The sequence below is a fragment of the Schistocerca gregaria genome, chromosome X (assembly GCF_023897955.1).
Source record: "Schistocerca gregaria isolate iqSchGreg1 chromosome X, iqSchGreg1.2, whole genome shotgun sequence".
NCBI lineage: Eukaryota > Metazoa > Arthropoda > Insecta > Orthoptera > Acrididae > Schistocerca > Schistocerca gregaria.
The window spans coordinates 725,423,749-725,449,291 of NC_064931.1; the positions used below are offsets into that span (position 1 = coordinate 725,423,749).

General features: G+C 39.5%; 1 protein-coding gene across 2 annotated transcripts in view; it reads left to right on the plus strand.

Annotated features, from left to right (window-relative positions):
- Positions 1-25,543, plus strand: part of LOC126297501 (protein unc-50 homolog A) — a 107,234-nt gene that overhangs the window by 6,636 nt on the left and 75,055 nt on the right. For both annotated transcript variants that reach the window (XM_049988387.1, XM_049988386.1), the window contains exon 3: positions 19,948-20,013. In XM_049988387.1, coding sequence (XP_049844344.1) covers positions 19,948-20,013 — 66 coding nt within the window. The remainder of the gene's footprint in view (positions 1-19,947; positions 20,014-25,543) is intronic.

Consider the following 25,543-nt stretch of genomic DNA (forward strand, 5'->3'; position numbering starts at 1 on the left):
ATCCCATTGTTCATGTATGACCTACTACTTGGACTGACACACACTAAGTGACAAGGAAGTCACGGTGTACTCAAGGAGCACACAAGCAAACATAGCAACATTTTATTTAGCAACCTGGTGTTAGTGTAGAAACTTTTCAGAATATGATATCTTATAAACGACCTCTCACTAGAGTCCTGCAACAAACACCACTGCCATTCTACTTTACCCTAATTTAAGCGTGTTAGTATCAATAAGCATTGCTCCATTTAAAAAAGTGCATGTTTGTCCAAAAAATATGTTTTATAAGTATTATTACAATCTGTTCATAGGCCCCTGACTACCAATCTGTTCTGTGAAAACCGCACATAAGTAGCACTTTCCATATGATATCTTATAAACGACCTCTCACTAGAGTCCTGCAACAAACACCACTGCCATTCTACTTTACCCTAATTTAAGCGTGTTAGTATCAATAAGCATTGCTCCATTTAAAAAAGTGCATGTTTGTCCAAAAAATATGTTTTATAAGTATTATTACAATCTGTTCATAGGCCCCTGACTACCAATCTGTTCTGTGAAAACCGCACATAAGTAGCACTTTCCATTTCTGCAATATTTGCAGTACAATATTTAGGTTATTCACCATGTTAATATCTTTCTTCTTGTTTTAGTCATCCTTTGTACTTCGGTAATCATTGTTATCACAACCATGCTGTGATCACTGATACCAGTTTTCAGTGTTGACATATCCTTGAAAAGGTCAAGTCAATTGGTTGCCATTAGCATTTGGAGCTTACTCCTGTTGATCACACCAACTAGAAATTTTAAGTTATCTTGTACCCTCCTACTTCATTTCATTACCCTTGTTTTACTTTTGTTGATGATCATTTTATATTCTCCTTTTGAGATACTGTCCATCCTGTTAAACTGCTTTTCCAAATCATTTGCTGTGTCTGATAGATTTGCAATGTATTGACAAACCCCATTTTTTTCTTATCCCTGAACTTTGATTGCATCTCCAAATTTTCTTTGTTACCTTTACTGCTTGCCCAGTGTACAGACTGAATATCAGGAATACACAGCAATCCAGTATCACTCTCTTTTCAGCTGCTGCTTGCCTCCCATGCCCTTAGACTCTTTTAACTCGCGCATGATGTCTGTACAATGAAACATAGCTCTATCAACAATGTTCATACAATAGCGTATCCACAGTATACTTGGTTGATTGTAAATGGCATTGAAACGTCATGTACAGAGCACTAAATTATTTTATTTGTATTTATCTCGATGTTGTCTTTGTTGTCTTTTTGCAGAAGTATGACAATGCCTGCAGGTACTGTTTGTATGAAGAAATTATACTATTTCCAGGATTGTAAAGTTCTTGGATTCACCAGTTTCCAAATGGAAATCAGTTCCTCCATTATATCTCCTATATTCTTAATTACTCTCTTGACTAGTTCACAAAATATATATTTCCTTCAATAATCAATTTGTTGTGTCTGCAGAAACTATGTCTACTTCTCACAAAAATATTCCACATGACTTCTTTTTACAACTGCTTCTTACAATAACTCAAACATGAATGACTTTCTGCTGTTTCCACTATGTGTGTGAGAGAATAGAGATTATATGCGGAGACCTATTTATTTACGTCTCTGTTAAAAGATCATGTTTAAATCATTTGATATATGTAACAGAAGCAGTGAAAATAAATTTACTTCTTTTCAGATCAGAACTTCATAATTATCCTAATCACGTAAGATATATACAGTTATGAATGAAATACTGAATTTTAGTCAACAGTATTATGAAAAGGACAGTTGCTATTTACCATATGGTGGAGATGCTGAGTCGCAGATAGGCACAACAAAAAGACTCAAAAAGTGAGCTTTCAGTCAACAAGGTCTTTGTCAGAAATAGACCCCCCCCCCCACCCACCCACACACACACACACACACACACGTGCAAACACATCTCAAACTCACATGACCACAGTCTCTGGCTGCTGAGGCCAGACTGCAAGCGGCAGTGCATGGTGGTGTAAGCAATTAGGTGGTGAGCTTAATGAGGAGGCTGGGGTGGGGAGGGGGAAGGATAGCAGGGTTGGGGTGAGAGTCGGAGAAGTGGTGTTTGTGGGAACATACAGGGACGAGGTGGAGGGAGGGTAGGGCAGCTAGGTGCAATCGGGAGGTTAAATGGATGTTGGAGGGGGGGGGGGGGGCAGGGGGGGTGATAGAAAAGGAGTGGAGCAAAAAGACTGGGTGCGTTAGTGGAATAGAGTGCTTTGTAGTGCTGAAGTGGGAACAGGGAAGGAGATAGGTGGGTAAAGGACAATGACTAACAAAGGCTGAGGCCAGGCAGGTTATGGGAATGAAGGATTTATTGCAGGGAAGAATCCAGTTGGCGCAGGCTGTGAAATAGTCATCAAAATGAAGAATGTTGTGTTGGGCAGCATGTTTAGCAGTGGGTTGTTCCAACTGTGTCTTTGCTACAATTTATCAATGGCCATTCATGTGGACGGACAGCTTCTTCATTGTTATGCCCATATTGAATGCAGCACAGTGGTTGCAGCCCAGCTTGTAGATAACATGTTTGGTTTCACAGGTAGCCCTGCCTTTGATGGTATAGATGATGCTTCTGACCGGACTGTAGTAGGTGGTGGTAGGAAGATGTATGGGACAGGTCTCGCATCTGGATCTATTACAGGCATATGAGCCATCAGCAAGGGGTTGGGAGCAAGGGTTGCTTGGGGTTGGGCAAGGCGATTGTGTAGATTCGGTGGGTGGAAGAATACCACTGTAGGATTGGTGGGAAGGATAGAGGGTAGGATACTCCTCATTTCAGGACACGATGAGAGGTAGTTGAAACCCTGGCAGAGAATATGATTCAGTTGCTCCAGTCCTAAGTGGTACTGAGTCACAGGGAAATGCTCCTCTGTGGTCAGACGTCAGGACTTTGTGGGATGGTGGGTGAATGAAGAGATGAGGTGCAGGATATCTGTTTTTGTATGAGGTTGGGAGGGTAATTACAGTCTGTGAAGGCCTCAGTGAGACCCTCAGTATATTTTGAGAGGGACTGCTTGGCACTACAGATGTGACGGCCACGGGTGCTTAGGCTATGTAGAAGAGACTTCTTGGTATGGAATGGGTGAAAAGTTGAAGGGTCAGTATTGCCTCACATGTTCCTACATGTCTCCGCAACTATGAATTCCTAAAGTAATAGTTTGACAATTTTCACTCCTGTTGGCATCTGATTTCTTTGGAATTGGAATTATTACATGCTTTTTGAAGCCTGTGGATACTTATCGTGTCTCGTCCATCTTGCACACCAGGTAGAAATTTTTGACATGGCTGGCTCTCCCACGGCTATAATTAGTTCTGACTGAATGTCGTCTACTCCAGGGGCATTCTCTTCACTTAAATCTTTCAGTGCTTTGTCAAAGTCTTCTTCCAGTATTACATCTCCCATCTCATTGTTATATTCCCCTCCCCTTTGCACAATATTGCCTTCAGATTCATTTTCTTGTCCTTCTATATACCCCTCCACCTCTCAGCTTTCTCTTCTTTGCTTAGTACTGGTTTCCCATCAGAGTTCCTGATATTCACAAATATCTTACTCTTTTCTTCAAAGGTCTCTCTTAATTTTCCTATGGGCAGCACCAAAAGAGAGTAGGAAGAAGAGAGTCCTGCTGCTAGGTAGTAGCCAAGGGAGGGGATAGGCCAGAGGGTACAGGACAGATTAGGGACAGGGTGCCAGATCACAAATATTGTGAAGCCAAATTCCCTAGCCAGGTGACAGAGGACAGGGAATTTGTACAAGGATTTTGGCAAAGAGGATTAGGTTTTTGTAATAGGTGGAGCGGAGGACAGCTAAGGACAGTAATAACAGCATTAGGTGTGGCCTGGGTGAAATAGGAGTAGCAACTACTCTCACATGTGTGGGTTTTATGGAGGTCCTTTAGCACCATGACCAGCCCTGGGTTAACATGGCTCTGAGCCATGTGAACACCGAGTTAAGTAGGCTGCTGCTGACTGAAATGAAATCACATTTGGGTGCAGTGCCTGTTCTACAATTGGGAGATGGTGTTATACTAGATGTGGCCTATACCTGAATTGGAAAAGGAAAGACAGGTTGGCTAAGTTTCTTGCTGGTTTTGTTCAGCGGTTCACCATCAAACAAAGCACAATCCTTTTGATTAGTGGTGGCAGAGAAATTTTTAGATTAGAATGAGGATAACAGAAGAGCCCCACAAAATGCCTAAGTATGCACAGGAAAGTCATAAGGTAGAAGAGTTTCTTGTCTGTTTGAAAAATTTAGAGAGCTCTGAAAAGACAGACATCCTCTACGCATCTGAGTGTTACTTAACCACAGGGTTAGATATTTTAGAAATAAAAGATATACTCAAGCAGTTTACCGGTGCAGAACTAATATGAGAAAAGGAGGAGCATAACAGAACACAAGTACAAAAACCTTGGTACAAGTAGATTTTGTAATGATCAGCACATAGATGTGTGTACTTGTGAATTAATACTGGAAAATAGTTAGTTTTTAATTGTAACTTTATACAGATCTGTTTGAGGAATCTGGATTCCTTTCTATGCTGTATGTTAGACAGTAGCATGTAGTTGATAATCTATGGTGACTTCATTGTAGATTTTTTAAAGGATTCTGATAGGAAAAATGGTTTAGAAACCTTATTTGTATCCTACAATTTGATTTCGGTAACTAACTTTCCAATACGGTGGATAAAGGCACTAGGGCCCCTAATTGATGATTTCTGTGGTGAAGCTCAGAGAAACAAAATACTGTTTATCCAGTAACACACGCTGTCTCTGATGATGAAGGACAGTTGGGATAAATAACATAGTACCTTACAGTTATGATAAGCCTCACTGGAAATCAGCAAGAACAATTAATGACACCAGGACTTATGTTTTAAGAATAGTTTACAGGAGATGGCCTGGGTAAAAATTTATAATGACCCAGACACTAACATAAAATTTAATCTATTCCATGATACATTCATGCTATTATTTGAAGGTAATCAGATAGGGCATTAAACAGATATTTAAAAAACGATGGACCACTAGAGGGATTAAAGTGTCTTATGAAAAGAAAAGGGAAGTGTATCTGTTGGCAAGAACAAGTAGGGATTCTGCAACAGTTGCACACTACTAAAATTACTGAGAAAGGTTATTAAAAACTAGAGGAACTTGCACACAGTGTCAGAAATCAGTAATTCAGACAACATACGTAGCGCTACATGGAGTGTAGTGAAATGAGACACAGGACAACCAGTCACAGAACAGGATAACATCACTAGTGAACTAAAATGGAAGGGCTATAAATGATGAGTCACAGGTAACAAACATATTTGATAATCATTTCTTAAATATAGTAGAAAGTATAGGGACAAACAGTTCAAGAGTAAAATCACAACAGTATGCTGAAAAAGTAATTTTCATAAAATTTAATCATATGGACGTATCACCAACTTCTCCTTCTGAACGTAAGAAAATTATAAATTTCCTCAAAGTAAAAGCTAATATGTTTTGATCATGTTTTCAGTTTGTTCCCATATAATAAGCCCAGTCTTATCTGAAATGTGTAGTAAATGACTAACTGAAGGCAGTTTTCCAGAAAGGCTGAAATATGTCATAAATATGTCATTGTCAAACATGTATTTAAGAAAGGTGATAGGAGAGATGTCAGTAACTACTGACTTGTCCCACTGCTGCTATCATTTTCCATAATTTTTGAGGTGGTAATTTGTTCTAGAGTAGTATCACCCCTCAGCAACAGTAACATCCTCAGCAAACCACAGTTTGGATTGGACAACAGTTGCATTGCCAAGAATGCCATTTCCCTATTCGCTCACAAGATATTACAAGCATTAAACAATAAAATGCCTCCAGTTGGTATTTTCTGTCACCTGATGAAGGTATTTGACTGTTTGAACCACAGTATTCTCCAAAGTAAATGATTTCATCTGTTTCTCAACACCACTGACACTAGTTCTTGTTTCATTCATCTTTTCAATGGTATGAGGATTAAATTGGGGAAATTCTCCTGGGTTTTCCAGTGTAAAGGAACATTTGAAAATGAAATTACACATTTCTGCTTTTACTTTGCTACCCTCAGTTTCAGTTCCTGTCTCATTTGCTAGGGACTGGACACTAACTTTGGTGCCGCTACAGCCTTTATGTACTGCCAGAATTTCTTTGGGTTTCGTGAAATATTGGTTGACAATATTGTGCTATGGTAGCCATTGAAGGCGTCACACATTGTTCTCTTGACGTCCAAACATGTTTCATTCAGCACCTCTCTATCTATAGCCCTATGCTTGGTTTTACACCTGTTATGCAGTAATCAGTTTTTAGAAGTTTCTTTTCAGTGACTGTACACCACGGAGCTTCCCTCCCATTATGAACTGTATCGTGGGTACATATCTATCCATTAAACTTGAGCAATATTTCTTTTGCATGCTCCTGCTGTGTGCTGAAAGTTTTGAGTTCCCATTAAGATATGACACTACTGATTTTTGTATTTAGTTGACTGTAAGTATGTATCTTTCTGCTTGTTTAATTGTCCTTTGTACTTTGGTAATTATGGTTGCCACAACTGCATCATGTTGACTGATACCAGTTTCAATGTGGATGTCCTCAAAGAGGTTGTTACAATTCGATTCAATATATTTTCTTCATGAGTGAGGTTCCCAACTATATGTTCTAGTTAGTTTTCAGAGAAGGCATTAAGTAATATCCTATCATAACCACCACTAATAAAACTGTAATTTTCCCAATGAATTTCAGGGTGATTAAAGTCTCCAATGGTTGCAGTACAGTTGGAGAAAAGGGAAGATGGAAAAATGGCACATAATGACAAGGAAAATGCCAAAATCATAGCAAAATAGCAAAAGCATTTAGTAAACTATTGAATTGTGAAGAACCCCAGGAACTTTTAGCAATTGACACACACACACACACACACACACACACACACACACACACACACACACACACATCAAGACTCTACCTGATCTCATGAATTCTCCAACAATTCAAGAGGTGGAAATGGCACTCAGAGAGATGAAAAATTATAAGGCATGCGCAGAAGACCAGGTTTTTGCAGAAATGTGGAAATATGCCAGTGATACAGTTCGAACATTCTTACATATAGCCCTAACAAAAATCTGGATAACAGAAAAGATTCCCTAACATTGGACCACAGCCATAATCCATCCACTCCACAAAAAAGGAGATAAAAGCAACCCAGATAATTACAGAGATATCTCTCTCTTAGACTGCACATACAAGATTTTCTTCAGACTCCTATACAAGAGGATCAAAGAGCAACTAGAGGAAGAATTAGGTGAATACTAAGGAGGCTTCAAATCTTGAAGAAGCTGTGCAGAGCAGATCATCACTTTAAAATTAGCAATAGCATATTACAAGAAACAAAATAAGCCTCTTGTAATAACCTTCGTGGACTTTAAAAAAGCATGTGACTGTATCCATAGACCTTCAATGTTAAAAATCTTAAGAAATTTCGGGCTCGATACAAAATTAATCAAATTGATAGAACTCACCTTAACCAACACTGTCTCAAAAGTCAAATTCAGGGGGAAACTCTCTGAGCCATTAATCATAAAAGCAGTTTTAAGACAAGGAGATTACTTGGCACCCCTGCTGTTCAGCTGTGCTTTAGAATACATAATGAGGAAATGGTACAAGACTAACTCAAAGAACATCCAAATTGGAAGATGCAAAGACAACATAAGTTTAAATTGTCTAGGATTTGCTAATGACCTTGCTCTCTTGCCCAACAGTATTCAGGAAACCAAACAAGAAGCTATCTCACTACAGGAAACAGCACAGAAAATTGGTCTTGGAATATCCTTTGAAAAAACAGTCATCATGTTAACTGACCCACCACTCATAAACAAAATTGCCATAGGAAACCAAGAAATCAAAATTGTAGATAAATTTAAATATCTGGGAGAAACCATAGCACATAACCTCAATGAAAAGCCAACATGGCATAAAAGAATAAACAAATTGACTAGAGCACAATGTACCACCAAGAACGCCTACAACAAAAAGAGCCTATAAATAGCAACAAAATTAAAACACTACAAAACAGCCACTCAGCCAGAAATAACATACGCAAGTGAAACCACCTTTAAAACAACTAACACTGCACAAATATACAAAAATACTCAAAATAGAGAGAATCATCATCAGAATGTGCATCAACAAATTGTACCAGAAATATGGACACCAGAGAGTAGCTGCAAATGAAACAGTCTACAAGGAAATAGAACCGGTAATGAGTACAACCAGGAAGAAACACATTTCATTTTTCAGACGTCTAATCAGAATGCCAAAGAACAGGATCATCAGGAGAATAATAGAAAAATTGTGGAATATTAAGTGCAACATTAAATGGATTACAGAAATCAAGGAAGATATGGATGAGCTAGAGATTACATTGGAAGATCTAAGAAACAAAACTGACAAAATTGGGAAACTCACAGACAAACAAACCAGACTGCAAACGAGATTCAACAAACAGACAATAGGAAGAGTGATTTCCGATGAAGAAAGGAGGATGAGATCCAAGAGAATGAAGAAGTACTGGGCTGACAGGAAACTGAAAAATTCTTTGTAGAAAGTTGGCTAGGGTGGTACAATGAAGGCCATAAAATGTAAATAATAACAACAACAACAATAATAATAATTGGAGAACTCAAGTGCAAGTGAACTGAGATTTTCTCTAAAGTTTTCGGTTACATCAGGAGATCAGTCTGGTGGGCGATAGAAGGATCCAATTTCCATTTTATGCCCATCTCTGATACTGAGTGTTGCCCAACCAGTCTCGCGTGCAGCTTTAATTTCTATCTCGGTGGATTAGAGTTCCTTGTCTACTGTGACAAATACACCACTTGCATTTCTCATTTGCCTATCCTTTCGATATACTCACAAATTTTCCAGAAAAATCTCACTGCTACCGATTTCATGTTTCAACCAGTTTTCTGTACCTATCATTAAGTGAGCTTTACTGCTTTTCAGAAGCACTTCAAATTCTGGCACTTTGTTGCAAATGCTTCAGCAGTTAACCAATAGAATTTTAATACTTTCACATGTGGGAGGCATTTACTTCAATCTTATACTGATACTTGTAGATTTCCTAGAGCTATCATTATCTGAATTGAATGGAGAGATGCATAATCTTAAAAAAACCCTTGCCTGCACCCCACACACTGTCAGCTACCTGAGGCAGTCTCTGATGTGTAGTGCACACCTGACCCACTTAGGGGGTCCCTACAGTTCCCAGCTCGATGGTCCAAGTGCAGGAAATTGCAGCCTAGCTTGTCACAGAACCTTCGTAATCTATGGTTCATTACTTCCACTCGACTAAGAAACAAAGGGCCATGATGAGTTCTGGGGGCAGTGCTGCAAATCGCAAACTTCATTGAAACTTCATGCACATGGCTGGTCATCTCAACCTCTGCCATTCACTGGAACAACTGAGCCCAGATGACAAGCATTATTTGTTCCAACGTGTGCCACTGTCTGCAGTTCATTGCACCCTGTTTCCTCAGTGGCTGCTGCAGTACCCTCTTTAACATGTTGAATGAGAACCCCAGGCCTACACACTTAGTGCATCTGGTGTCCTCTCGTGCCCTTTGCTCCATTTCCGAAGGGGTACCATCATTTGTTGTACATTTGAACTGCCGATGGTTAACAGGCCCCTACCGTTTTGCGTTTGCCTCCTCCTTCATGCTGAATAAAACAGGTTTGCCCAAAACAGGTGAAGTGAGTGCCACTGGCTCAGTTTCATTTTCAGTGAAAGACAACACCTCAAACTTAAGGGGATTGATACAACACCCTGGGTCCTCTCTGGTCCCCATCCACCCTGTACAGGATGCCCGGATCTACCATTGACACACCCCTCACAGTCAAGTGGACAAGTAATGACAGATTTTGTACTTTTTGCAGAGGAGAAAGGATCCACAGGAGAGGATAGCTCTTAAGATATCACTGGTACTGGTATCACACCTACGCAACTCTCAGGAGCTCTTCCAACATGCTGATTTGCACCAGCTGCCAATCGTTTGGCAATAGTCAGGGTGATTTCCAGCTGCTTACGAATGTCAAGCATCTCGTCCCATGTTCGAGAACAGCATTTGGGGGACTGCATTTTAGCTGAAGTGCTGAATTACAGGGCAGTGAACAAATAATTTTAAATTAAGCCTGCTTGACTATCCTTTAATCTATTTAGCTAAAAAGTTGCTAATTCCCTATAAGAATTGAAGCAAATACACAAAACGAGATTTTACTTAAGCCAACACAAAAGCCTGTGGTAAAAATTACTAGTTTCCTAAAATGCTTTGAGGTTAATTAGAGTTGTTAGTTAACTCAAAAACATAGTTAATTGACTATTAATGTAGATAATGTATAGGGCTACTCCTCTTTAACGGGAAACTAAATGTTATACAATATGTTAGTTAGAATATCTGCTGCTGCTGTTGTTGTTGTTGTTGTTGTTGTTGTTGTTGTCTTCAGTCCTGAGACTGGTTTGATGCAGCTCTCCATGCTACTCTATCCTGTGCAAGCTTCTTCATCTCCCAGTACCTACTGCAACCTACATCCTTCTGAATCTGCTTAGTGTACTCATCTCTCGGTCTCCCTCTACGATTTTTACCCTCCACGCTGCCCTCCAATGCTAAGTTTGTGATCCCTTGATGCCTCAAAACATGTCCTACCAACCGATCCCTTCTTCTAGTCAAGTTGTGCCACAAACTTCTCTTCTCCCCAATCCTATTCAATACCTCCTCATTAGTTACGTGATCTATCCACCTTATCTTGAGTATTCTTCTGTAGCACCACATTTCGAAAGCTTCTATTCTCTTCTTGTCCAAACTAGTTATCGTCCATGTTTCACTTCGATACATGGCTACACTCCACCAAATACTTTCAGAAACGACTTCCTGATACATAAATCTATATTCGATGTTAACAAATTTCTCTTCTTCAGAAACGCTTTCCTTGCCATTGCTAGTCTACATTTTATATCCTCTCTACTTCGACCATCATCAGTTATTTTACTTCCTAAATAGCAAAACTCCTTTACTACTTTTAAGTGTCTCATTTCCTAATCTAATTCCCTCAGCATCACCCGATTTAATTTGACTACATTCCATAATCCTCGTTTTGCTTTTGTTGTTGTTCATCTTATATCCTCCTTTCAAGACACTGTCCATTCCGTTCAACTGCTCTTCCAAGTCCTTTGCCGTCTCTGACAGAATTACAATGTCATCGGCGAACCTCAAAGTTTTTACTTCTTCTCCATGAATTTTAATACCTACTCCAAATTTTTCTTTTGTTTCCTTTGCTGCTTGCTCAATATACAGATTGAATAACATCGGGGAGAGGCTACAACCCTGTCTCACTCCTTTCCCAACCACTGCTTCCCTTTCATGCCCCTCGAGTCTTATAACTGCCATCTGGTTTCTGTACAAATTGTAAATAGCCTTTCGCTCCATGTATTTTACCCCTGCCACCTTCAGAATTTGAAAGAGTATTCCAGTCAACATTGTCAAAAGCTTTCTCTAAGTCTACAAATGCTAGAAACGTAGGTTTGCCTTTTCTTAATCTTTCTTCTAAGATAAGTCGTAAGGTCAGTATTGCCTCACGTGTTCCAACATTTCTATGGAATCCAAACTGATCCTCCCCGAGGTCCGCATCTACTAGTTTTTCCATTCGTCTGTAAAGAATTCGCGTTACTATTTTGCAGCTGTGACTTATTAAACTGATAGTTCAGTAATTTTCACATCTGCCAACATCTGCTTTCTTTGGGATTGGAATTATTATATTCTTCTTGAAGTCTGAGGGTATTTCGCCTGTCTCATACATCTTGCTCACCAGCTGGTAGAGTTTTGTCATGACTGGCTCTCCCAAGGCCGTCAGTAGTTCTAATGGAATGTTGTCTACTCCGGGGGCCTTGTTTAGACTCAGGTCTTTCAGTGCTCTGTCAAACTCTTCACGCAGTATCGTATCTCCCATTTCGTCTTCATCTACATCCTCTTCCATTTCCATAATATTGCCCTCAAGTATATCGCCCTTGTATAAACCTTCTATATACTCCTTCCACCTTTCTCCCTTCCCTTCTTTGCTTAGAACTGGGTTGCCATCTGAGCTCTTTATATTCATACACGTGGTTCTCTTCGCTCCAAAGGTCTCTTTAATTTTCCTGTAGGCAGTATCTATCTTACCCCTAGTGAGATAAGCCTCTACATCCTTACATTTGTCCTCTAGCCATCCCTGCTTAGCCATTTTGCACTTCCTGTCGATCTCATTTTTGAGACGTTTGTATTCCTTTTTGCCTGCTTCATTTACTGCATTTTTATATTTTCTCCTTTCATCAATTAAATTCAATATTTCTTGTGTTACCCAAGGATTTCTACTAGCCCTCGTCTTTTTACCTACTTGATCCTCTGCTGCCTTCACTACTTCATCCCTCAAAGCTACCCATTCTTCTTCTACTGTATTTCTTTCCCCTATTCCTGTCAATTGTTCCCTTATGCTCTCCCTGAAACTCTGTACAACCTCTGGTTCTTTCAGTTTATCCAGGTCCCATCTCCTTAATTTCCCACATTTTTGCAGTTTCTTCAGTTTTAATCTACAGGTCATAACCAATAGATTGTGGTCAGAGTCCACATCTGCCCCTGGAAATGTCTTAAAACTTAAAAGCTGGTTCCTAAATCTCTGTCTTACCATTATATAATCTATCTGATACCTTTTAGTATCTGCAACAGTAATTAAATCACTGCCTATTACTTGTAGATTATGCAAAGGACAGTGGTAGCTTCTGAAAATTCTCAAAAGCACATGTTTATGTGCGTTCATAGTCAATGAAATTCAGGGATGATGTATTCTTTGGCAGTAACTGTGAACCACAAATACTGATTTGCTATGCAAGCAGTTACGTATCCAAAACACTCGTACCAGTAAATTATGAAAATATTGTTTTGTAAGTGTCCAAAAATTCTCAGAAATAAATAAAAAAATTTTAAAGATCACAATTAAGCTTAAGCCAACAATTGACAGTAACTGTACTCCCGAATGTTTGAAATTTCACAATATATCACAATACGAACAGGTGTTGATACAAGCAATGAAAGATTATACAGAAGCAACACAAACAGTAAAATATTTGAATCTAGGACTTGAAACTGGCATATGAATATTTTACACGCAGTCTCCTTAAAGAAAAATTTGGAAGTCATCTTTTATGTATAGATCAACATTTGTATTGCATGGATTTTTCACTTAGCTATTTCTATACACACTTCTACACCTTCATGCCAAAGAAGAGCACTGCAGCATGAGTTTAGCTCTGTCACAATCACTAAAATATGCAGCACCAGCAAAGCATGTCTTCTGCGTGTTGCAGCTAACAGTGTTCACATTTGTAGGACTATGAAACTGTATGTACACAAAGCGTCATTGACAGGTAAAGATGATGGCAGATTTTGATTCACTTGTAGAATACTAGGGAAATGCAATTACTCTACAAAGAGGACTCGTACAACACAGTTGGGTGACCCAGTCTAAGAGTACAGCTGAAGTTTCTGGAACCTGTACAAAATTGGACTAAAAGGGGATATTGAAGAGATATGATGAAGGGTGGTAATAATGGTCACAGGTTTTTTTGACCCATGGGAGAGTGTCATGATGATGCTGAAAGAACTGAACTGGTTGACACTTTATGATAGACGGAAACTGTGCTATGTGATCAAAAGTATCCAGACAACTGGCTGAAACTAACTTAAAAGTTCATGGTGCCCTCCATCGATAAAGCTGGAATTATGGATGGTGTTGGCCTACCCTTAGCCTTGATGACAGCTTACACTCTCGCATGCATACATTCAGTCAGATGCTAAAAGGTTGCATGGGGAATGGCAGCCCATTCTTCACGGAGTGCTGCATTGAGGAGAGGTATTGATGTCGCTCGATGAGGCATGGCACGAAGTCAGCATTCCAAAACATCCCAAAGGTGTTCTATAGGATTCAGATCAGGACTCTGTGCAGGCCAGTCGATTACAGGGATGTTATCATCGCGTAATCACTTGGTCAAAGGCTGTGCATTATGAACAGGTGTTCGACCGTGTTGAAAGGCGCAATCGCCGCCCTCAAATTTCTCTTAAACAGTGGGAACCAAGAAAGTGCTTAAAACATCAATGTAGGCCTGTGCTGTGATAGCGCTACCCAAAACAATAGGGGCTGCAAGCCCCCTCCATGAAAAACTTGACCATACCATTCCACCACAGGCTGCAAAATTTACCCCCTGGGGGTCCAGGGGTTAGAAGAGGCTCGAGGTATTCCTGCCTGTCATAAGAGGCAACTAAAAGAAGTCTCACAGTTTTCGGCTCTATGAGCTCAGGTCCCATTCTATGGTTTGACCTGCCACTTTCAAAATTGTACTGAAGTGCGGGCCTTATGGAGAAGGATGCCTTACGTGGTGCACAGGTGCCCTTAGATTTGATCTCCTGAATCTCTTGTCATGGCTTTGCAGCTTCACCTGTGATTCAGCTGTTTGGGCAAGGATACTTTCCAGGGTATGTCATCTTTTTCCGTTGTCTCCTGTCCTCTTTCGCCCCCATGCCAATAACTGTTGAAGCTGAGTAAGTGCTCGTCTTCTTGGGGCATCAGCACTCCCGGCAACAGGCATCATGACAGTTGGCCTTTGCTGTGGCTGGGTGGTGCCTTTGGGGAGAGCCCCTGATCGGAATGGGTGGCATCAAGGCGGATGACCCACAATGAAACGGACTAAGTCATCTCTTGCTTGTGACGGTACGGTGCCAGCAGTCTCTAAGAAGGGCAAGATAGAGTACAATGCTGACAGGTATGACCCTAAATCATTTGCCTCCCTTGTTAAATCCTGGGAGGAACTTAAAGCTGCCGGCCGCGGTGGTCTCGCGGTTCTGGGCGCGCAGTCCGGAACCGTGCGATTGCTACGGTCGCAGGTTCGAATCCTGCCTCGGGCATGGATCTGTGTGATGTCCTTAGGTTAGTTAGGTTTAAGTAGTTCTAAGTTCTAGGGGACTAATAACCACAGCAGTTGAGTCCCATAGTGCTCAGAGCCATTTTTTTTTTTTGAACTTAAAGCTACAGAGCGGAGAGAGCCATATTAGCCTCAGTTTTTAGTCTGTAGCAGAACTGATGGGGACTCTTTTCTACCAGAAAAAGCCTCAGTTTTTCGTTGAACACCTTGAGGATAAGTTTGGAGAAGTGATGACGCTGTCCAAGATGCTGAAACAGCGCATTCTTGATTCAGACAGCATCCACAGCCCAATTTCGAGCATTGCTCGCCTGTGGCAAGCTGGGTGATATTCCTGTTTCTGTCATTCCCCATAAAAGCCTCAACATAGTCCAGGCGATTATTTTCCATCGTGACCTCTTGTTGCAGTCTGATGATGAGATCCGCGCCAATTTAGAACGGCTGGGTGTTCGTTTCTTCTGCCATGTACACAGGGGACCCAAAGGCAACAGGGTTGCTTCCGGTGCCTTCATCTTGGCCTTTGAGGGTGATTCATTGCCTGAAAACTCAAGGTGATGGTTTACCGTTGTGAGGTTAAACCATACGTGCCTCCCCCTATGTGGTGCTTTAAGTGCTGGAAGTTCGGGACATGTTTCCCACTGCATTTGATCTAAATTTCAGCGCATGTCCTTTGTCCCTCCGTGTCCTCAACCCTAGTGCTTTTAGGGTAGAGGTTTTAATGTGTGTAGAGTGGCTGGCTTCTCCTTTTTATTCTCTATGTTGAGCCAGGCATGGTAATCTGTTTTGTCGTTTTAATCTCTTGTACCTGTTTCTTTCATTTCTATGGTTTTCTTCTCCCCTTTTTTCCATTAAGTGTTTGTTGCCCTTCGGTCGTTCTTGTGGTTTTTCCTTTCTCTCCATTTTGTGTTGTCAGTCTTGCTTGTTTTATTCTCACCCTCGTGGCATTGCTTTATTCGGAACAAGGGACTGATGACCTAGGTGTTTGATCCCTTCCCCCCATTTTAAACCAAACTACCTACCTACCTGCCTCTACCTACCTACCTATCTCTGAAATTTACTTTTGGCACTACTCACGGTGGCAGATGATGTTCACCAGGCATTCGCCATACCCACACCCTGGCATCAAATTGCCACATTGTGTACCATGATTTGTCACTCCACACAACAGTTTTTTCCACTGATCAATCATCCAATATTTATGCTCCTTACACCAAGTGAGGCGTCGTTTGGCATTTACCAATGTGATGCGTGGGTTATGAGCAGCCGCTCGACCATGAAATCCAAGTTTTCTCATCTACCACCTAACTGTCATAGTACTTGCAGTGGATCCTGATGCAGTTTGGAATTCCTGTGTGATTGTATGGATAGATGTCTGCCTATTACACATTACGACTCTCTTCAACTGTCGGTGATCTTTGTCAGTCAATAGACAAGGTCGGCCTGTACGCTTCTGTGCTGTATGTGTCCTTTCGCATTTCCACTTCACTATCACATCAGGAACAGTGGGCCTAGGGATGTTTAGGAGTGTGGAAATCTCACATACATATGTATGAAACAAGTGACACCCAATCACCAGACCATGTTCGAAGTCCGTGTATTCCACAAAGCTCCCCGTTCTGGTCTCTCACGATGTCTAATGACTACTGAGGTCAATGATGTGGAATACCTGGCAGTAGGTGGCAGCACAATGCACCTAATATGATATATATATATATATATATATATATATATATATATATATATATATATATATATATATATATATATATATATATATTTGGGGGGGGGGTGTCTGTTACTTACAAAGAACCCCTTGAGTGTGAGATCCCAATTTCAATCTTGTTGTGTTAACAGCTATGACAGTAAAAGTATTTGCTGCTAATGGCTCACTGTCTGCCTCAGGAGAGTGAGTGACTGGCAGGTGCAGGTATCAACCTTCTGTGGGATGGTATGTATCACATTTCACAAAATGGACATTGTCAACAGTCAAGAAAATTTCAAAACAAATTATTAACTTGCACCATGAGTACTGAATGAGAAATGGTGCGCCTCAGTGATCAGAGGTTTTTACCATTGAGGTTGAAGGCGAACTCCTGTAGAGTTGCAAACCATGCAGGAGGTTCAGCCAAGTATCCACTCTTATAGAATGCTTTCAGAATTGTATTGTTGGAGTGGGGTGATGAGAACTGATGGATTGTGATGGCATGCAACCAAAGGCGGAACAGTCTGTCGTGGAGCTTGTCATGAAACTCTCTGCAGATTGTGTGATAATGTTTTATACGCATGGGAAAAACAAACATCCAGAGGCTGAATTTGTTGAGTGGTTCAATGACACTTACTTTTCAGGAAGTATAGTTTGCTCTAAAGGAGTATGATTTTTATAAACAGATCAAGAATAAAGCAAAAACAAGTTACTCTGACCAGCTGTCACCAAAAGCAGTGTTTGTAACATAGTTGTAATTCTCTCACACCCATTTTCCCGCTCTTGTTTGCTGTAAAGTAAATATTCCCTACTGCCCTTGCAAGATCACACACATGAAAAGAATCGTAAGGGGCACATGACCTCCAACTTCTTGCGGTGCAGTAAATAACTTTCCAGTCAATTTACCATCCAGATTAACAGTCAGCATAATTATATACAAATGCGTTAATGCATTGACGTTAGTTGATTTTGATGCACCTCTCTTGGTAACTGTAATAACCAGGGTTTCTTTCACATGCGTTTCGTTTTCAAAACCTGACTGGCTGGTGTTGAAAACAAATTTCTTAGAGAGCTATAAGTTAGTTTATCTAATTTACAAATTTTTGGACTAAATCTGCTGTTTGCTGTACATCATCAAATTGACACGCTTAAAATTTTGTTATCATATCTATACCAATTCTGTAGCAACCAACCATAGCTTGTCTTGAAAGTATGAAGTTATTTTGTCCGCTCTTATGAGAAAACTGGACAGTATATGGTGGGGAAGTACAGCCTCTCTAAACTGAATAGCAAGTAGGGTTTTGGGGGGGAGGGGTTTCCTTTCCTGGAAGAATGCTACAGCTGCCGTACAGGATGACCAATAATCAATTTCCCCTCTTGCAGTGTTGAATAATATGCAGAAACTTTCCATAGAATCTGTCCATATGCATTTATTATGTTGGCATTATTAGTAATTCATATATGTATTCAGTGCAATGTAAATGCACTTTGTGGAAAATAAACACCCCAGGGCATATCTGTATACTGCATCACCAGTGATTCATAAGGCAAGTTGCGGAAGACTTGGCATAACTTTGTGACTTTTGTGATGTGGGTTAGCGTGTGGGGACTCACCTGCTCGCTCTTCAGTTCACAGATCTACAGAGGAGGGTATTGCATGACCACAGCCTTCCCTCATGCATCTACCTATCAGCCACCACTCTATGCCTCCTCCATCCAACTTGTCGTACAGCCAGGATGTAGGTTCTCCCTTAATAGGTTCTGATGCACTTAGATGTTTCACACACGTTTAGTGTTTGTTCACCTGTTTCACTTAACAATAAACATTAAATTACACCATTAAAACACTTTTTTAATAATCTACAATTTTCCCATCCCCTGTAATGTGGGAACTATTAGTCCTAGAGAAAAAAATGAATAGAAACCTTTTTGTGGAAAATTTAATGTACTTTAAATTTGTTTTGGGAACATTTTTGCAGTTTTTGAGATATTCAAGAAAAACTTAAAAAGTGACCTTTAGGTCGTCTGCAGTGTGCTGCACTCCCTCCCCCCCTCTTTCCCCCACACAAATGGTTGTTAGGAATGGTGTCATGACCAGTAAGCATGGACTACTGATGAATGATATTGCATTGTGTTTAGTAATGTATATTGTGGTTCTGCACCAACACAGATCACCATGGTTAGCATGTGTGACAGTGACCTGGATAGAGTTCCCATTCTTCCAACATTTTGAAGAGGCACTGTGGTAATACTCCTGGCATCATGGTGTGTGGAGCTGTAGGATACGACTTCAGGTCATGGCTGGTAGTGATTGAGGGAACTGTGACAGCACAGTGATATGTCATGGATATCCTCAGTCCTCGTGTGTTACCTCTGGTGTGACAGTATTGTGGTGCCATTTTTCAACAGGATGATGTTCATGCACACAAAGTACATGTCAGTATGAACTGTCTGTGTGCTCTTGAGGTACTCCTTTGGTGAGCAAGATCCTCTGATCTGTCCCCAATGCAATACATGTGGGACGATGTCCCAGAGCTTGTATCCAGGATATGAAGGACAAATTACAGCAGTAGTTGACCAGCTTTCCTCAGATGAGAATACAATAGCTTTATGACGCCATTTCCAACTCAATCAGTGCATTCATTCAGCCCTGGGGTTGGGGGGGAGGGGGGGTGCAACATTTTAACATTTTGTTCTAAGGGGTCTCATACTGCCAAGTTATTTGTAAATTTGAGTCATTATTCTACTTGTTGAAATAACATCATATGCACTTTCAACATATAAGGTTTCACTTTGTTTCTTCTTCCCCCTTTTGGGTGCGTCATTTTTTAATTTGCAGCATTTCCACCAAGAAACAGAATGAAAGTCGTCGTAATTTTGCACAGAGACATAGGCTCAAATCCAGTGTGAACTACTTGACCTTTGCTTGCTTCTGATAATGTTATTACTTAATTATTGTTGACATAATCAAAATTTTAGTTCCTGAAAATTTAACAATGTGTCTGCCTTTTGTGGAATTTGAAGAGTGGCTTCTGATGAAAATGTGACGCATATTAATTGTTGTGGTGACTTTAATCTTTCTTCTCATTGGTAATCATTATGATGGAAGTGAGAAAATATTTTTGGTTTATTTGACTGTTGTGAGTATTCTTGGAATCTTTATTACTATTTATTAATTTAGGCATTTATCGTTTCAGAAACAAAATCACAGTTTGCAAGGGATGATCCAGCATTTCTTGTTCTCCTGATGTTTTGGTTGTGTGGTATGTACCCTTGAATCTTAAGAAAATCTAATATTACAGAAATATTTTAGAGGTAACATTTTACGCTGAGGTTTTTTTCCATGTAAATGCGTTATATTTCAGAATGGGTGGCATCCACAACAATCTTGTGTTAATGCAGTTTAATAAATGTAAATGTGTTGTGTGTCCCACAAAGACAGACTGGCAGCTAAATAACAAAATTGGACTGCTGTGAACGTATCTTTACATATATATTTTGCACAATTCACGTGTCTCACCAAAGTCGCTGGACCCTTGCATGATAAGGTGCGTTGGGTAGAATTGTTCTAGGCTTTACTGCCATATGTGAACTCATGGGATGTCAGTATTCTGACCTGGGTGAAAGAATATTGGGCATAGTAAACTTGGGCAATGGCTTTAGTCCATAGGGCACACCAGATATTTCTGCACCAGTTTTGGCTAAATGAAGCACTACACAACCCTTAGACACAAAACTGCTTTTATTACCTCTTATTCAGGGATGACAAATTGTGGAACTTTGGGTTCTGAAGATAGGTCAGTGGTGTTGAAAGAAGAGTTATATAGCATCAAATGAGATATGTTAAGGTCATCAGGAAAGCAGTGGTATAATGAAGACGAAATCAAATTAAAAACAGAAAATATTTTGCTGTACTGAGGAACAGAGCATGTCTGAAATCCAGAGTTAGTGTTATTTGTAAATGATAAAATAAAAGAAACAGTTTTATTGATATTGAAGGAATCCGAGAGAGAATAGCAAAGATCTTTTTAAAGTAAAAAAAGGTATTCCAAGAAAATCATTTCAGTCTATACACCAGCATGCTCAAATTCTTATGAGGTGTTAAATATTTCTGTGAAGAGTTAAAAAATCTGTTAAACTATGTCAAATCCCAGTAGGAGATAATGGTGGGGGATTTTATCACACATGTCAAACCAAAAAAACTGAAGAATGATTCTTTAATGAGAAACTTTATATGTCATTGCGGAAGTCATTGAGCCCATATATTATTTACATTTATAAAGAAAGATGTCTTTCATTAACACATTGTTCTGGTTGAATACAAATAATGAAAGCAATTGACAATGATCAAATGGGCAAATAATGAAATTACAGCTTCTTATGTGACAGCAAAGAAATTAATAAAAAACCTTAATAATAAAATGTCTGCTGTCTTTAAATAGCATCTTTTAATTGTCATTGTTCACTTTGAGGACCAGGTTCATCTTTAGGGCTTTAGTTGTCTACTGAGGGACCTAAATTGTGATGTCAGTGTGACAGAAACCTGTATTTTACAAGGTTAAAATGTGTTTCTAAAAGAAATTACCAAAGTTATTGTAGAACATACACAATATTATGGTTGAAAATAAGCAGGTTTTTACTAGAAACATGTAATTTATGTATGAACTGTGAATCTTTCTGTTGCATATAACATCACAGTGAAGTATCTTCCTCATGGATAAAATTCAAAATCAGTTCCTTGTATTAAAAAAAAGTGTGTTTGAAATCAACACTTACACAAAGTACAATTCAAATTAAGTTTTAGGCTCCACAGACTGCTGTATGGACCATCTACTAATATGATTGAAAAAGTGCAAGATATTCAATCAGTTCACAACTAAAATTGTGAATAATCTCCAGGAGCTCACACAATAGGAAAGAAAGTGTAGGACAAAGTGAAAACAAAATTTTATCCAGTAGTTAACATCACAGACATTCACATCATCAACCAAGAGTTAGCGCTTAGCAATATATAACACAATATATAACAGTCATCTTCCAAACGAACTGCTCACATGCTTATTACTGATGTAACTGTAATTACTTCTTCTTTTTCAGTATCAGATTAAATTTATAGCACAATTGCAACACACGAAATTCAGGAAGCAGTTCAGAAAGAACTACAAAAATCACAAGTATCTTTTAACATGTTGAAATATGGTATGTGAAGCTGCCTGCAGGAGGGGCAGTGCATTGGGCTCTAAGGCACCTCTGATGTAGTGGTTGCTGTTCAGATTGCCCTTAGTACGTAGGAAGTGGGATCACATGTTGTAGCCAGTGGTACTCCAAACCACCACATTTGTCAATTATACCACTCAACAGTGGAGTCTGCCAGATATGTGGCACCATGATAACATCTACACACATGCTACCATCACTGTAGGACATGTTGAAGTGGAACACATTCGAAAACGCTAAATTTTCGTACTCAACATGCCAGTGACGTCATTTACATGTGCTTAGCAGACAAATGAATTGGTGGTTTTGGAACATTGGAAGCTAATGCAATGGCATGTGTGTCACCAGTCAAGTCCTCAACAGAAGGCATTGAACCATAAATGCAGACATGTCGACACCCATTGCGGCACTCCATGTCAAGTCAGTGCTATGGATGAAGCTGTTTCATCAGTTAGCATCATGTGGACAATATGGCTGTCGTCCTGAGCTGTAGTCACATTACATGATCGAGTACCCGCTCGTCGCTGAGTACGACCTTCCTCTGTCCACTGGTTTCACACAAGCATTACTGTCACAGCAACATGCCCTGTGTGAGCCATAATGTCACAGTATGGCAAACTCATTTCCAGAAGACCAATCATTCTGCCCCGTTTGAACTCTCACACATGCTCATATTGCACCCTTTTATATTGACGAGCATACCAGATCTACCTTGCACATTTCCACTTTGTTGAAAGTTTTGTACAAGCTGAGTATGGGGTAACACTGACCCATCTGGACATACAAAAGGGGCATTTCTGGCCATATGTGCCACTAGAGTGTAACAATTTTATGTTGACTGTATAAGAAATGGTCTTGTATTGATGTGAATCCACAAGCATCAGTATTCAGATCACAGCCCACAATTCACAATGCTAACACAGTTATGAGACCAATTGTAAATTCACAGGGTGAAACTGCATTTAAAGTTAACAAGAAAAGATTAAAAGCATCATAGAAAAATCATATATTTTTTAAAGAAACTCTTTGATTAAGAGCAACATTGAATTAAAAAAAGTTCACCTCAGCCCCATACCAAGTAATTGATAGTAGCCTTTGTAGCTACAGGAAACATACTCCAAAATGTAAAGGTGGACCCAAATAATAAAAGATAATCTATACAAACACAAAGTATGTAAATACTGCTATTTCCAAACTCTTGGATTTATTAAAATTAGTACCAAATCATAATTACCTTAAATTTACTGGTAGAATATAAATAAGCCAATGAATTTGCTGTGGGCAGTAGCTTACCTATCTTCTATAATGGAGGGTGAAGCATTGACGATTACAGCTATTCATGCTGGCACAATGTCAGAATAATCATCAGATGAATGTTGGCCAAAGAATCCAAGACAGAAACCAACAAACAGTTTAATGTACAATAAACAGTTCACTAATTGTGATGCTACAGAAGAAGACTGTAGATTAAAATGGGTAAATTGGACAGCTAATGAAAAGGTCCTGAATTGAATGTTGAGAAAAAGAAAATTTGTTGCAGAACTTTACTATCAATAGATCAGTTGATCGAACACATTCTGGGGCATTGAGAAATAGTCAAATTGTTGATGGAGACCAAGTGTTGAGTACAATTCACAAAAATAAAGTTTGCAGGAATTATGATGGAGCTTACATAGGATAGAATACCGTGGAAAGCTGCATGAAATCAACCAGTCTTCAGACTGAAGATTAAAATTGTGTGCCGGACTAACACCTGGAAGCCCAAGTGAGCTTTCCAGGCACTACTCGTGACTGCTCTCACATCTTTACTTCTGCTATAACCTCTCTTCCACTTTCCAGACTTCCAGGAGTTCTCTTGCACACCAAGTGGGACTAGAATTTTTTGAAGAGAGGATATTGCAGAGAAATATCTTAGCCACAGATGAGGGGTCTGTTTTGAGAATCAGTCTTTTACTCTGGAAGAGTGTGTGTGCTGTTTGGAACTTTCTTGGCAGTGGAAAACTGTGTGATAGACTTGGACTCGAATCAAGACAGTTACCTTTTGCACGCAATGCTTTTGCCAACTGTGATACCAAGGCCTAATGCACAACCCATTCTCATTGCTTTAGTTTTGTCAATAGTGCACATTGTGCTGCTTGGTGAAAATTTCATTTTAAACTCATGAATTTAAACAGCCAAGAAAATGTTTAGTTGTCAAATTTTTGACCTAATGGCCTCTGCCATGCATGCCATTGCTATGCAGTTGAGGTAGACTGTATACTACTGAAAATAATGTATCAGTTAAAAGTGGAGTCACAAGAAACAAAGGACAATAACCTAGAAGATTTTTTAAATAACTCATGCAATTTCACAACACTATATTTCCTACATGAATAAGTTTAGAAGCTAGGGGTAGATTTTTGTGTATGCTTTGAAACTAAAAGTTTGCTGTGACACCAGTTGTAAGTTTCTGGTTCATGTGGTTGCCAGTAGGGTTGAACCTGGTGCTGATAGCTCACTCCCCTGCTTGCTAATTCATTACCCATTTGTAGTTAGTCGAGATGGCTATAACACAGCAACAAAAGGTGTTTTATATTTTCCGTTTAAAGTGAAGTTCAGTTACAACTAAGTGGTGTGATTCTCTTTGAGAGTACAGGCTCAACAGGTGATCAGCTGAAGGCATTACACCAATGGCCTTTAAGGTTGCCTGTGGAAGTTAAACACTTCAGCTGTGTGCTTCCCTTTCAACAACTTTGGGTGAGCTATGACGACCACATAGCAACAGGAGTGAATGCAATAACTCCAGGCATGCTCGAAAACGTGTAAGATTAGTTTGACCATCGTTTGAATGAAAAGTTTGATCCCAAATGTAATTTCAAGAAGTTTCCCAATGTTGCATGTGCTTTTACATGTATGTAAAAGATATATCTTTGTAAAATCATATGGTTCTTTTGAAAATAAAAATTATGTATTTCTATGTGTAAATTAAATTTTATTCCAGGTTTCTATCTTCAGTCATGTAGAAGTTGTATTCTTTTCAAATCAGACGTTTCTTTTTAAAACACTGTCAATTTCATGAAATCTACTATTGGAGCTTTTAGACACACTGATGATATTAATTCATTCTAAACTTTAGTAGTTGATGACCCCATGAAGTGTGTATGTTATTAATGTAATAGGATATGTCAGTATGGCAAACCCTGAAAGATGTGGACAATATCTTCTTGATTTTTGAACATCTCTAAAATGTCAATATGTTTAAAGAAATGAGGACTATTAGCAAGATGATCTGTGACTGTAATAAATATACAGAAGACAGTTTCATGAAGTGGGCTGTGCAGTTTTTACACCGTTCTTGCAACGTGGGGCATTGTTGTATTACATTTGGCATTGTGACTACTGTGGATGTTGGCATCGTGCAGGGATCTGCTGTGAAACACTAAAATTTAATTTGTGTTGTCCAGTTTGCAGTGTTCAACTAGTAATTTTTCCTCCCTTTTATACAGTAGAGTTGCAACACATCTTGGCAACTATCGTTTGAAAATGAATACACTGTAATATGTAACATAATTACTCCTCAGATGGAGAGGGAGCTTT